At 33.7% G+C, this 15,266-nt stretch overlaps 2 protein-coding genes across 4 annotated transcripts in view; one reads left to right on the top strand and one right to left on the bottom strand.

The window, feature by feature from the left end:
- The window catches only part of LOC128208482 (intraflagellar transport protein 140 homolog), a 42,224-nt gene extending 31,275 nt beyond the window's left edge, over positions 1 to 10,949 (top strand). The window contains exons 25-31 of the mRNA XM_052912047.1: positions 463 to 591; positions 1,218 to 1,400; positions 2,037 to 2,243; positions 3,725 to 3,937; positions 4,922 to 5,088; positions 5,480 to 5,621; positions 5,906 to 10,949. Of these exons, the coding sequence (XP_052768007.1) occupies positions 463 to 591; positions 1,218 to 1,400; positions 2,037 to 2,243; positions 3,725 to 3,937; positions 4,922 to 5,088; positions 5,480 to 5,621; positions 5,906 to 6,130 (1,266 nt within the window). The 3' untranslated portion in view covers positions 6,131 to 10,949. The remainder of the gene's footprint in view (positions 1 to 462; positions 592 to 1,217; positions 1,401 to 2,036; positions 2,244 to 3,724; positions 3,938 to 4,921; positions 5,089 to 5,479; positions 5,622 to 5,905) is intronic.
- A 370-nt stretch (positions 10,950 to 11,319) lies between these two features.
- The window catches only part of LOC128206826 (ethanolamine-phosphate phospho-lyase-like), a 29,173-nt gene continuing 25,226 nt past the window's right edge, over positions 11,320 to 15,266 (bottom strand). For all 3 annotated transcript variants that reach the window (XM_052909524.1, XM_052909510.1, XM_052909516.1), the window contains exon 12: positions 11,320 to 15,256. In XM_052909524.1, coding sequence (XP_052765484.1) covers positions 14,968 to 15,256 — 289 coding nt within the window. In that variant the 3' untranslated portion in view covers positions 11,320 to 14,967. The remainder of the gene's footprint in view (positions 15,257 to 15,266) is intronic.

Genomic DNA, 15,266 nt, shown 5'->3' on the forward strand with positions numbered 1-15,266 from the left:
TAGGCGCAAATTTCTCAAACAATTTAAATTCCCTCATAACAGGATCAGGCTAAGTAAACCATTTTTGTTTTGATATGATTCATATTATATTCTCATTTTAAAGAGTACTTAGACATTTAAAGGAACTTATTTTAGGATTATTACAGTAAACAATTTTGTAATATTAAGCTTAAGTACGACATTTGGCTGCTGATTTTAGATTCTTCAGCTTGCTACCCTTAAGATTTTTAAAGAAAATAGTGGCCTGGGTACATGAGCTACATCAGCATGTGACAAATACATAAGAGGTATCCAATATTTATAATAGAAATGGGTTGTACATTATCTCCTGAGCACCAAAAGTGAACATTTACCTAGTCACTTTTATCTTTATTTCGGAGACAATTTTATTATAACTCTTTCGAAAATATCCTTTAATATATCTTCTGACATTAAATAAACACTATGGGTTTTTATTAACAGGAGCACAATTACGATGACCAGATCCTGAATCTAGCATTGCTTGGCCGTCCTGGGGACATGATGGAAGCTGCGAGATATTACGAGAACGTACAGGGTCACCAGGACAAGGCAGTCATGCTCTACCACAAGGTAAGTGGGAACTGGTGGTGTTATATAGAGGTGGTAATGAACAAGGGGTAGGCGATTTGAGAGTACAGTACACTTCAAGAATAACGATGATTTTGCAATATTTACATCTCTACTTCAAATAATTATTTAGATGTATTATTAGTAATGAATTATAGTAGATGGCAACTACTCTTAAGGCCTGGACCAATCAATTCCGCATGAATCAGTTTGGAGCCCTCCGGATGATTTTGTAAAATATAACTCTTTACACCTGCACTCTCACAGATTGACCATTTTGACAACTATTTTATTTTTTATCTTGGAATGAGGAAAATGACAAAAACGAGTGCTATAAGACTGCTGATAATAGATCAGATTGCAGGTTTTCTTATTTACTATCGAAAATTGATGTTTTATTGCTAAAAGTGTTACTAAGGCTTTAAGAAAAATGAGTTTTCTGCAGTTTTCAAAAAATTTGAGATCTGTTAAAATGTAAGTTATCGAATATGACTGAATAGAAGGCATTGATGCCAAAATCAGCTTAATCTGGGACAAAAATTAAAATAATCAGTCAAAACTGTCAATCTGTGAAAGTGCAGCTTTAAGATCATCATTTATAACTTACACATGTAAATATTAATTTATAGGCTGGCAATTTCTCAAGAGCCCTTGACCTGTCATTCCGAACGAAGCAGTTTGGAGCTCTGCAGATGATATCAGGAGACTTGGATGAGAGGGCAGACCCAGAGTTACTGAAGCGCTGTGCTGACTTCTTCCTGGAGAACGGACAGTATGATAAGGCTGTTGACCTTCTGGGAATCGGTAAAAAGGTAATAAGATGAAATAAGGCAACAATTTAAAAACACTTAATTTGGCCTTTCCTGTCCACATTGAGAGGGTTTTTGTGTGTTTTTTAAATTAGCTCAACTGGCAAAGGCCAGAAGAGCTTATGCCATGGCCTGGTGTCCTTAATCAATTGCTTATGAAAGTGATAAAGTCTTCAGTTTTGATTGAATTGATTGATTTGATTTGATCAAACTTTTACAGTATTTATGATATCCATAAGAGCTTGGTTCAATTCTTTAACCAGCCAGATCTGTTCATACATTACTGGATTATGGTATTGAAATTATCAAAATTGATATTGTCACCAAGTGAAAAATTACAGTCTAAGGGAGGTAACCTGTACTCAGAGGGAACAAACAGTTGAAACTGAATATCTTTACTAGGGTTAAAAAATAACATATTTATACCAAATACAGTATGTAGGAGTTTATGGAGACATTTTTAATGGGATTGTGTTTCGGGCCCTAGGGTCAAGGTCAAGGTCACTGTTACTAAAAGTATATATAATACAGGCTGAAGTCCTTCTGTCAATCATTGAAAATCTGGTTTCGTTTTATTACTGTTTTTCTTGTTTTACAGGGATTTACACATTGCATACTGAAATATTTTAATTTCAACAGTACTGGGAGGCCTTGAAAATCTGTATGGACCAGCACGTGGAGATTACAGAAGACCTCGCGGAGAAACTCACTCCGAGTAAGGAGGAGCTTGGCGGAGACACTATGGAGCGTATCAAGATCCTCGAGGCGATTGCAGAGGTCTGCATGCACCAGGGGCAGTATCACCTCGCTACGAAGAAATTTACACAGGCTGGGAATAAAATGAAGGTAAGGACAGTTATGGGTTTGTTAGGTTAAGATTTACCTACGTTCTTTGTGATGTTGGGTAAATGTTATTTGTAAGGGGGCATTGATATTTGTCCTCAAAGTTGTTACTTTTGCTTTCATATGCATAAGAAGCAACATCCCGTTAGAAAGAATTACAGTTTTGCCTGAATTCCCCATTCAGACAAATACTGTGAAATCATTAATGTTCGTGGGGCATTAATGTTCGTGGTTTTCGTGGGTTGGGTGATCCACGAATTCAAGATCCCACGAAATATAAACCATTTATTCACTTTTTCAATTGCCTTGTTACGTACATACTCTAGTATATTCTTTACAGAGGTCGCAGTATACAGTGTTAAAACCTGTTTCACTGTATAACTTACGATCATTATTCTGTTAATATATTATAACTGCCGTTAACAAATAATGAACCAAATCAATTAAATGTGTTTTATGCAGCAAATGACAGTTATAAGCACGTGTTTAAACGTGTGCTGTTAATGAAAATCTCCAAGTTTACAAGATGTGCGTGATGAGTGTCCATACTCGATTTTTTTATTCAATGAAATAATTAATCGATTATTAGTATATTGAAGGTTACTAAGCACCGAACGTGACAATATACGCACCTTTTCGGTGTTTTCACAGTTTGCAAAATTCTTAATTGGCATTCAATGGCTTCCCCTATCTGTATTTATTATCAGGGTACATCTTCTTTTATTACCTTTATTCCCAGTTAAATCGATAAGTGACATGGGTATATGCACTAATTGGCATGTCGTACCACATTAGCGAGTGTCATAAACCGAGTGACGTAGAAGACGGAAATCACGGGCCAGCGCATGGATATTATGCAGACGATCTAGGACGATCGCATTTTCGATTTTTTATTTTTTTTCAAAAATGAAAATCCACGAATTCAAGTACCCACGAAATTGTTTTTTTTCGCCAAACCACGAAATTTCATGCCCACGAACATTAATGATTTCACAGTAAATCAAATGAATTTTTTTGCTTCATAGTATGACTTTGTTTTCAAAGAAAAAAAGTCAGGTTATTGGTAATCTTTGTGTCATTGTGGTCAAGGAAGGCATGCAAAATGATTAACCTTGGCCATAAATCAAATATCATTCAAGTTATACAAATGAATCTTTATATACATGTTGCCAGGGACAAATGCTCATGTATAGAAAGGCTTAAGTAATCTATGTCTGGCTGAAGTAATTGTTGAGTTATTCCCCTTGTTTGACTGAGGCCTAAAAAAACAAACATTTGGTTTGGGTTACCCAACCCTACTGGCGAATGAGGTGTGTGCTATTATATGTAGATTAAAACCTTTAAAGCTTGGATGTAACCCTAACCAAACTATTTAAAAATATTTGGCCTGAGATAGAACAGTCAAGCATTGGCAAGCCCTCCACAGAGCTCTTGTTTCCATTTCCAGTTTACTAAATTTGGATTAATCTTGATATCATTTCCAGGCCATGAAAGCATTACTCAAATCTGGAGACACAGAGAAGATCATATTCTTTGCCGGCGTTTCTCGTCAGAAGGAGATATACGTGATGGCAGCCAACTACCTACAGTCGTTGGATTGGAGAAAAGACCCGGAGGTCATGAAGAATATCATTGGATTCTATACCAAAGGCAGGGCACTCGACTCCCTGGCTGCGTTCTATGACGCCTGTGCTCAGGTATAGGTTTTTTTTAGGGCTGTTTAAGAATGCAGATTGCTATGTCGAAAGAAATGATGGATTGAAACTTCAAAGTATTTTATTAACTGTGCACCAAATGCAGCTTTAGTTATGTAACCTAGTTTATCATTCATCTGTTTGAAATGTATGATATATTTTGTGAATGACCCATGGCAGAAATCTCACCAATTTTATCTCATTTGTTTTTCGAAGCAGAAAAAAATTGAGCTATTGTTCTAACTGTGTGCCAAACTTAAACCTTAGCTGTTATTAAAAAAATCAAGGTATTCAAATGGAATTGGTTCATGAGTTGCCATAGATGGTATGCTCATGTATAGCAAGGCCCATTACTCTGGTTCTAATAGTTGTTGTGTTATGCCTCTTGTTTACTGTAAAATAACTGTTGAGCATTTGCTTACACAATGCTGCACTCAAGTTTAGACAGGTGATTTGGAAACTTAATTCAATTAATAATTCAGCAGGTTGAAATAGAAAAGTCAGGATTTGAAAAGGGACATGGTGCTAAGGGTAAAAAGGGCGCCTTAGATCAGGCTATGTAGAACTTGAACATATATAAGTATTTTGCAGAAAATGTTAGAAATTCTGTTTATTGAAGTAATATTAGGTTTCAACTGCCAGATATGCAATGTGTGTATGTAATTATAATCCTATTATGAGTTTTAAACAATACAAAAGAAATATTTGACCGTCTTGAGCATTTAATTCTATGAAGGCAGAAGGGTACTGTTACTGCTCTCCATAAGGGCAGAAGGGTGCTACTGAAAAGCGACAGGATGCTGCACTCTTCAATATAACCCTTCAGCTAAATCCCTTAAATTGATTATACTTGAACTTTGACAATTCTTAGGTGTGCTAACTGAGGTTGTTAAATGTATAAGCCAAACCAAGATGATGAATGATACCAAATGTTTAATTTATCTGATATTATGTAGTTTCAGTAATTAACCCAATATTCATTTACAGGTTGAAATAGATGAATACCAGAATTATGACAAAGCCTTGGGTGCCCTAGGAGAGGCATTCAAATGTCTGGGCAAGGCCAAGATGGCTGACGAAGCCTTACAAGAGGAAAGACTCGCACAGCTGAAAAACAAGATCACGTTTATAAAGAAGTTTGTCACTGCTAGACGGTTAGTATCAAGACTCTGTAAGGTGTATTGAAATGTAATATGAAGTGTTCCAGTGTCTGTTAAGTATTTGAAAGCATTCCTTTGCATTGTATACTTGACTTAAATTACTTAGCTCTTAAGTTATGGGATGTTTCTTATGTATTCATCCATCTATTGCTAAAATTTTACATGTGCCTATCCAACTCTTGCTTAAATCTTTCATTTGCCCACACATGATACCAGAGAAGTACAAATGTATCAAAATGTACGAAAATGACGAGATGGAACACGGCAGGTCTACCAAGCCCTGCCCAGAGTCTGGGGACTGACACTGCCTATAATGTACTGTTCTGTCTGATTATTGCTAAAACACCCAACTCTTGCTAAAATCTTGCATTTGCCCTTCAAATAGTGTGTACGATGAGGACACAGAGGAAGCCATCAAGCAATGCCAGGTGTTACTGGAAGAGCCGGAGCTGGACAGTGGAGTTAGGATCGGAGATGTGTACGGGTTCATCATTGAACACTATGCCAGGAAGGAGCGCTGGAAGGCTGTATGTATACTAACAAATAATATATATTTATCGACATGAACTCTAGTGGATATCTGACGGAATACATTATTGTGATACTCAATTTCACTGATTTTGCATGTACAGAAGGAAAGATAATCACATTTTAAATAAACCAAATTAATTTAATACCAATAGAGTGGATAAAACTCTTCTGCATTGTCAATATATGCTAGTTGCAGACTAGGCAATTCTCTCAGGTTTGAGAAATATCCATATAATGTTTCTGCGTTGAATACAAATGGAAATATTTCTTACTTTCCCAGGCATACAACGCTATGGAAGAGATGAAGGGACGTGTATCGGGGGTAAACATAGCATACTACGTTAACATGCGGACAATACAAGCTGTTCACCAGGCATTGGATATTCCCCTCTCAAACACCATAGATACTTCAAAGATGAATGGATTCCGTGGCGGAGGCGGCCAGGAAGAGGAAGATGGTGAAATAGTGGAGGAGGAGGTGCCTATGTACAATGATGACTTGTGATTTGTCAGTTTAATGTCATGGGACAATTTGCTGCATTCTTGTTGGTCAAGATTTTACTGATGAATGCTGATTGGTCCAATGTGATCATGTGATTTTTTATTCGAAAATTGGTTGTGAGCTTTGATTGGTCAGTTCTGTTTGACTCAACTTTTTTGAAGCAAATGTAAGAACAAATTGTTATAAGCATTGATGTTATGAAGATGTACAATTGTGATACTTGTACAAATATTTTTTCTATACATTTTCTGTGATCTGAAAATTGTGCTTCTATAAATGCAGAACATCGTACATTTTGTAAACTTGTTCATGTATACTAAGTCTTGTGTTACTCTAAGGCATTGTGAAATGTTGTAACTCTGAAATCATTTACCTGTAGTATTTGTATTGTTAGCTTAAAACCTATTGCTAGTCCTATTATGCAAACCACGACAAACAGAAAATCGAAATTGGTCTTAAAGTAAATAAAACATAAGCAGCAAATTATGATGCGATAGTTTCCTGTGACTGAAATCAGAATGGTGACTTCTGTGGCATGACATGTTTTGAATGTTATGGATACATAAAGTGTCTTTTCGATAAAAGAATTAATAGTATTTCGCATGGTGCTGAAAACTTGACCATTTTGAAAGTTAACAACTAGACCTTTTTCTGCTTCTTTTTTTTTAAGATTCCATACTAACAGCATACTTAAAACATTTCTTATTGTTAAGTATTATGGTTTTCATTCCATGCCTTTTATGAGGAGATTAATGTGATGAAGGCAAACTATTATGGGTAAATATTAATATTTGATTTACTTAAGTTATTCACATTAATACCTGTATGTATAATAGTGTTGGACTGTGTTGTAGATGGCATATGATGCAATTGAATTCCATTCTAGTTTAGTTTTGTGCATTTAAAATGGTTGTGGGTCATTGCCTAAATTAGTTGTACTAGTTGAATAATAAGTACAAGCCTGAATGATATGTACAAGCCTAAATGATAAGTACCAGCCTTAATGATAAGAACCAGCCTAAATGATTAGTACTAATTTAATAGTAAGTACGAGCCTAAATGATATGTATGAGGTGAATGGTGAAAAACCTCGGGATCCTGAATGATATGTACCAGAGTTGAATGATAAGTACAAGTCTTAATGATTTACAAATTGAATGGTGCAAAAATCTTACACCCTAAATAATATGTGTGAGTTGAATGGTGAAAAGCCGCATGCCCATACTTTCACACATATCTTCCACTTACATGGATCTGCCATAGACTGGCAGCTTTTCTGATTTAAAAGTGGGAAAGCTACATGGTTTTGTCATATTTCTGGTGTTATTAAAAATAGTAGCATGAATTTTGTAAACATATTCATTATATGTCATTCACTTGTGTTGCAAGTCCCATTACTCTTGCTAAAATCATTATGGAAATGGTATGACCCTTTGAAGTTTGAGTGAAAGCCACAAGTATGATGGCTTTACAGTTTACAATTTGCTTGTATCTAGTATGAAGGGGCCATCTTTTCTACCAAGTGACGAAATACCTTGAGATAAATAATTTAGTTAAAATTTGTGTTTAAGTCACTAATTGGATAGAGTGTTATAAGTGCGACCAATCAAACCCTTTTTTTCGAAAAAATTAAAAATATTACTTCTTGGGATTACCAAATTTTTGATTAAGTGATCAAAAGATATAATTGTTAATAAGAGGTCTCTTGTTGTTGTTTTCAATGATGATTTAAATTAAGAGTCCTCCGAAAGTCGAGAACTTTCATGTTTTTGTTTGAAGTAAATTTGCTTAAATTCTTCCTTCAGCATTTGATTAAGCTGAGTTGTGTGAACATTCCATTTTTCGTTTCTTCAAAATGTGTTTTTCTATCAATTTGAAATGTGAGTCATTCATTTTTTTGTGGCTTATTTAACATGAGTTTTGATAATTTAGATGTCATACATTTATTAGCAGTTTTGTGTACTTTAAACAGCTGCTGTGTCCAGTTCTTTATACATCATAATATTTCATATATCTCGATAAGTCCTGATGAAATTATATTTCCAAAGCTTTGTTTAAAGATATACATTTTTAGTGTTTCTGTTTATTGTTATTTTCCTTTTCACAAAAATATGGATAGATAATTTAACTTGATTTTGCACTGTCTCCCTTTAAATCATATGGTAACATGCTCTGTATTAAAAATGTCCAAAAGAGCCATGCCAGTAGAGCATAGGCCATCATTGGCCTTTTGTTTTTCTGTTTAAGCCTTTATTGAGATAAATATTTGAGCATAGCATCCAGTGGCAGAGCTCTTGTCTGAAATATTTGTGTATAGTATCTACATTAGTATATGTGCTATGAAATCTATTATTTTTAGGAGAGCTTATATGTTTCTCCTATTGTATTTTTCTATTTATTAAATTATTTTTCTCACACATATGTACATGCATTATCCGTCCAAGAGTCTTCAGAACGTGTATTATTTTCTGTTTGTTACGAATCTCTGTATATTTTATTTTTTATACTGCATGTTTTATTGTTTGGCCCAAGAAGCATTGCAGACTCACAAAGGTTTGTTCATCTGCATTTGAAGCAGTGGCTCCATACTTTCATTTCCCACCAATAACTTTCTCATAACTTTGTGCCTAGTCTTCAGACTTTGTATGCCCATTTGTCATTGTCAGTAGATGAACCCCATTGATTTGGAGTCAGTAGGTCAAAAGGTGACGGTCACATAGAATATTAGTAGAAATATTAAGGACTGCAAATCTGATTCATGAAATTTTATTGTCTCATGGGATTGATTTCTAAACTTCAATTTGCTATGTTTATTTGTGTGCCTTATCTAACAGCCGAGCTTGTTTTATTTTATTGTTTAATTTCAAATGTAGCTTTAGCAATTAAGGAAAAGTAAACAATATTATCCATTAAATAGTATAAAATAGTATAAAATGTGAAACAATCTTGAATTGGCTCTTAAATGACCTTTGCACACTTGTTATTAAAGAAGGCGAGTATTGTAAAATCTTGAGAAAAAAACTTAAATGTTTGTAATTACCTGAATCTGATGAAGATATTTCTATGAAATATTAAGTCTTATAATTTATATGGCTAAGGTATGAATTGAAAAAATAAACAGTTGAGAATTGTTATCCTTGTAGGTGCCCTTCTTTTTAAGGTACCTTCACTTATCCACACTTAAATACCTCTTGTCTACTTATTTAAGGTACCGTATTATATCATGTATAGGACGCTAGCATAGATAGGACGCAGGCAAAAAAATAGTTGAGAAAACGGGTAAAAACCCTTAATATATAAGATAGGACGCAGCGGAAAAATGTCAAAATCGGAGCCGAAAAATTGAGGTTGGTCAAGTATTTATAACATATATATTGAAGTAAAAAACAAACAAAAAATTGTATATGAGGCATATTTTGATAACTGTCTTGTGTATTTCGATAATTATCGTCGTATTTTGGTAATATAGCGTACACAACAATGATATATGTCTTGACATTTTGAGAACATTTACGCATATTATAAGACTTATACAAATGCCGTAATAGTCCCGACTGACAGTCAACCGTTGCAACCGTTGCAATAGTCTCGACATGCCTTCTGAATGACAGTCAACAGTTGCAACCGTTGCAATCGCAACAAAACTGATGATTGTTTTGATAAGGCTTGTCGCTGTGCGGATTAAAGCATGTCGGCATAATTAAGTGTCGGTAATTAGCCTTGCCAGCGGAAGGCACATCGGGTAAAGTGCGAACAAACAACCATAAGGTATTACCATCACAATAGTTTGTTCTATTGATGTTTTTCTAATGACAGACAGCGGGTGTTTTTCACACCTTCGCACATTTGAAAAGATTTGATAGTGACAATAATGCTACTTTGCGTTATGCACATTCCTTTATCAATTTTTTAAAACAGTTACATACAAAATGTTTTGTAAAATATCGAAACATTAAAATCATAAACAACGATTAATTGATATTTACCTCCTTTCCCGATTTCCGTTACCGTTATAACTCAATCCAGTTAAAGTGCTGACTCACATCGAGATTTTGTGAGTAGCGTCCCTTTTATAAAAAAGTAAACGCTCGTGTTTTTTTTCAATTTATTTCTCAATAAATCATTTTAAAGTAAACATTCAATATATTTCTGCGTGTGTTCACTTGCGTGATTTTACCTATGTCAGTTGTTCTTTTCGGTGACGCAGTACAGATACTTACTATTACCGCGTTCTTCCCCGGTCCGATATTTTCGACCTGAAATGGACTTGGAAAAAAACAGATGAAATTCTAATAGCATAGAAAGGACGCAGGCAATTTTTAAGACGAGAATTGGGGGTAAAAAAGTGCGTCCTATGCATGATATAATACGGTATGCTTATTATGTATTAATTATTTTGCTAATTTATAGCTGGTCTGTTATCAAAGAGTGCAGCCGAGGTGCTGTCCTAGTCTTGGCGTCATTGTTAGCAGCAGAGTTAAAAAAAAATGGTCAAGATTTTAACATTAATCTTGTTACTCATGTTTCTAAAGAAAATATGCACTTCACCTGGTTTTAATAAATATAGAGTCATGCTCTTTTTTCAATTGAAAATTAACAGATGAGTGTTTGAGTACACACTGTGGCTCTCTTTGTTTTTACATTTAACTGGGTCCAATGATTTTTCAGCTTTTTTTTTAAATAGCTACTTCCATTTTGCTTGCTGTTTAATCATTTTGTGAATTGTTTTTGTGTAACACTGTATTTTGCATGTGATTCACATATGTGATCTTTCTAGAAATTCATAGTTTGTTAATGTATAAATTAAATAATGTAAATCAACTGTCTTCTTGTCAATGTTTTTATGAAACCTGACCCAGATATTAGAAATTGGCCGGCTGTATTGATTTTGATGTCACATGACCTGAAATTAAAACCCACCTGACCCAGAGAATCAAATTTGACATTTACCCTTGACCTAATTAATTTGACCTAGTTTTAAACCCAATGCTTAATTATATTTATAAAGAAAAGGGAGATAATGAATGCTTCACCAAAATCAAGGTCATCAACATATGTAAGACCTAGATAATTTAACCCAATGACCTCATTTTAAATCTCACCTGACCCAGATAATTTAACCCAATAATGAAGTATCAATCTAGGTCATCAACTATAAGTAACTCTGCAGGAAAACTAAATAAAATACAAAAAAATATTGATGTTCTTTATTATTGATAACATATTATCATGACAACAATCAAAAAATGAACATGAGAATTAACATTCAAACATTCAGGAAATGTAGACAAAAAGATCAGTCAAAAGGAAATAAAATACTTATCATTTACAATTTTTAGAGTCCAGCTGTAACATAAGCAATATATGTTTAAAGTAAAATCCACTGAAACCAAGGTATCGAAATAAACACAGTTTTAAAAGATCTTAATGCTTCAATTCCTTTAACATTCAAACGCCTAAATACCCTAAAAATGGTGGCATGATAATTTACATAAAACAAGAGACCAATGAGGCCTATGCTCTACTGGCATGACTTTTTTGTTATTTTTTATCCGAAGCACGTCAATAAAATTATAAATACTAGTTACAGGCAATATACTTAACCCACATTCAAGGGAAGCAATCAGTAAACCATGCTTCACAATGGGCAAAGGGAGGGAATCACTACAATAATACACAACTCTCTGTACATGTTGTCTGCCTTAGAGTATACTTTTGTTTGGGCTGCAGCATTTCAAGGGCCATGATCCAGTCATGCATGGGCAGATCTGGCTGGTTCAATAAAGGCACAAATTTCAAAAGGATATTTCATTATATTATTGAACTCTCTTACAAGTCAGTACAGGTTGTCTTTTAAACTAATCCAAGGGATTGAATAAGAAAAACACACTTGCTCATGACTGGTTGCCTCCCTTAAGACTGTAATTTTTCACTTGGCAACGATAGCAATGCATGGATGGATCTGGCTGGTTAAAGAAAGGAATGGAGCTCTAATGGATGTCTTACTACTTTATCTGTTTGTTTATAATCAAAACTGAAAACTTTATCATGTTTTCTAGCAATTGTTTACGGCGATTGCAAGGCAAAAGTTCTGTTGGCCTTTGGCCAGTACAGTTAAATATAATATCAGTGTGGAGAAAATGTTAACGCTTGTCTGTTGATGTATTTTTTTTTCTCACTCAAACTATCAAGGGGACATAATTCAACAACAATAATAGCCCGAGTTGGGAGCCTTTCATATATCTGCACATTGTCAAGATGCTCAATGTTTTTGTGAACAACACAAAGAATATAACAATTTAAGCCTCATTAAGATAAAAATTCCTGAAAATGAATGAACACAATTTATAAATTAAAAAAATCAAATGAATACACATGACAATGCTTTTAGCAGGGTAAGGATTAAAAATCTACAAATAAAACACAAAAGTTGTACAAGGATAATGTACAATATACTTTTACCATGTATGTATTAAATGTATTTTTTTAAAGACTGAAATACAGAGCATAAAAAGCATCAGTTTTAAGTACAAATAGTTTGCTTAAAATTTCTTATATTAGTAGCTTTCAGGGGTGCAAATAGCTGAAAGCAAAAACCTATGAACTTTGGGTCAGTGGTCCTGGGGTGAGGTCCCATGGTTGGTCCAGGGCTGTGGTGGGGGCAGAGCTACTTTAAAACTCCTTGTTCAAGCATTTTAAGGGTATAAGATTGCATTTTCCCAAATCAAAAGTTATTCATTTCTTTGCCATGGAAACAAGAAAATCCCACAATCCAAAAAGATTCTCACCCCGGTAATTTGATAGTGATATCTTGAACTTAACACTTCAAGAAATTTTTTACAACTTAGTAAAATTCATATCCAATGATTTGGTGCTAACTTTCTATCATGGAAATTTAAATTGTGAAGCAAAAATATATTGCACATCAAATGAAATTTTGAATGAATTCTTCAGAATTTAAAGCTGAATTAATGACTGATGTTATATTTGACATGATTATTACGGTAATTTAAGTGTAAGTCCTACAAGCAATCAGGGGCTCTTACAAAGAATTTTTTTTTGGCAAAAATAACTAAAAACAATAAGCACAATAATAGCACAATAATAGTACAAACAGCTACAAACAAATATTTTAAAAAATCCTTTCCAATATTTTCATATTTAAAAAAGGATCACCAAATTATTATCAATTCATATAAAAATATTTGAAACTAGTAAATTGAATTGAGCAGATTTACAATACAAAAATCACAATAACCCTTCAAATTATCACAATACCAGATGCACTTTATCCAATATATCACAAAACAATGTATGACTGTACATGTATATACATTTTTTTATCGCAAGCTGATAGATTCCTATTGCAGTGGCCGTATTCATTAGAAATCTGAAGTCATTTCCTCACTTTTTTGAGCTGAGTATCTCTTTTATTATATGATACAATAACTTCATAATATCTGTATTTTTTTTTTTTTTTTCATTGATTTGATTCAAAATACATACTTTCATATTCAAAACACTTATACTCTTCTTTTAATTTGACTATGAAAAATTTAAGAAAATTGACTTAAGTTAAGGAATGACTTAAGATGTGTTATGAATACCAGTCCAGAATCACAAGATTTCCTACATAATTTGTATTTTATCACCTGCTATATTTTGTTTCCGGTTTCATATAACCATCACATATTTTTCTATAGAAGACATGAGAAATACAAGAATATCACTCTGCATGTACGAAAACAATTTCATTGAAAACAATATCACTAATGCACCAGTCATTTGACTTTCAGTCCAGGCAATCCCAGGTAAAATACCCACCCTGTGGGGACAAACTGCTGAGAAAATTTCCAAGAAACTCCCCTGCACCCCTAGGACATCCTAGGTAAGGCCCATGCCCTACTATTTTCTGCATGAAAACAAAACCACCGCATTTACTCTGCCCTGCGGGGCCACCTGGAAGGGCCGTTGTTACAATTGACTGGTGCACAATATTCTAGCAAGTCATATGATTATTTCCAAATATGTTTTTATCATAAAGATTTATTTGACTCAAGTAGCTAGTTAATTTATAAAACATTCTTTAAACCTTTGTCATTTTCTGTATTTAAACAGCAAATGAAGACATGAATATATTACAAAATTAAAAAGTCATGTAGCCTAACCATTTAAAAGAAAACAAACTTAGATAAAAGCATAGTGTTTTTGTTGTAATTCTTACTGGATATCATCTCAGTATTCATTCATCTTAAAAACAGAATTAAAACAATCAATATTTGAACATTATTTTGTTATTAATTATTTAATGCACGTGGCGCAGAAAATGTCATTGCTTTTAGGTTTTGGCTTATCATTAAGGCAGGTATTTCTTTAACCGGAAAAAGGCATGTGATAAAAGGAATCTGACACTCGTCATCTTGGAACTGCACAATTTTATTCAAATCGTCCAGAAATTATGTACGGAAAGTAAACTTGCCAAAGGCATGCTTTCTAACAAATTTTGGAACTCATTGAATAAATTTGTATATCATATAACAACTCATGATAGGTCCTTCATATAAATAGAAATAAAATAAAAAGTTTCTTATATAAAAGTCATAAATATTTCCCATAAACAATTTACAAATAATCTACTAACCTAATACTGATAAGTTTTGAATGTTTTGAATCATGTTTTTCTTTTCATCAATTTACTTTTTAAAGAAATTCTTATTCTTTTAAAATCAATATCATAATAATGATAGTAATGAATTAGCATTCAATTATTTTCATGATTAATCAATGAACTATTTTTTATGGATTCAAACCAGTTTACAAAACAATATAAATAACTTCAATCAATCAACTCCCTCATAGAATCTTTTTGATGGAGATTCATACTCATCATCGTCATCTTCATCATCACTGCTGAGCTTGTGTTTCGATGCGGTGATCACACTCAGCGGCACAATTATATCACTACTCATCGAGACCTGACGATCTTCTTCCTCGACTTCTGTGAGCGCATCGTCCACCGCTTTCACCACTGTGGCAGCGTTCTCACACGTAAAACACATCGGTGGCTGAAATATTATCACGTTCTTGTCCGGTCCCTCATTGGATGTGATAATTTTCTTTTCCTTTAATCTACAAAATA

The sequence above is a fragment of the Mya arenaria genome, chromosome 2 (assembly GCF_026914265.1).
Source record: "Mya arenaria isolate MELC-2E11 chromosome 2, ASM2691426v1".
Lineage (NCBI taxonomy): Eukaryota > Metazoa > Mollusca > Bivalvia > Myida > Myidae > Mya > Mya arenaria.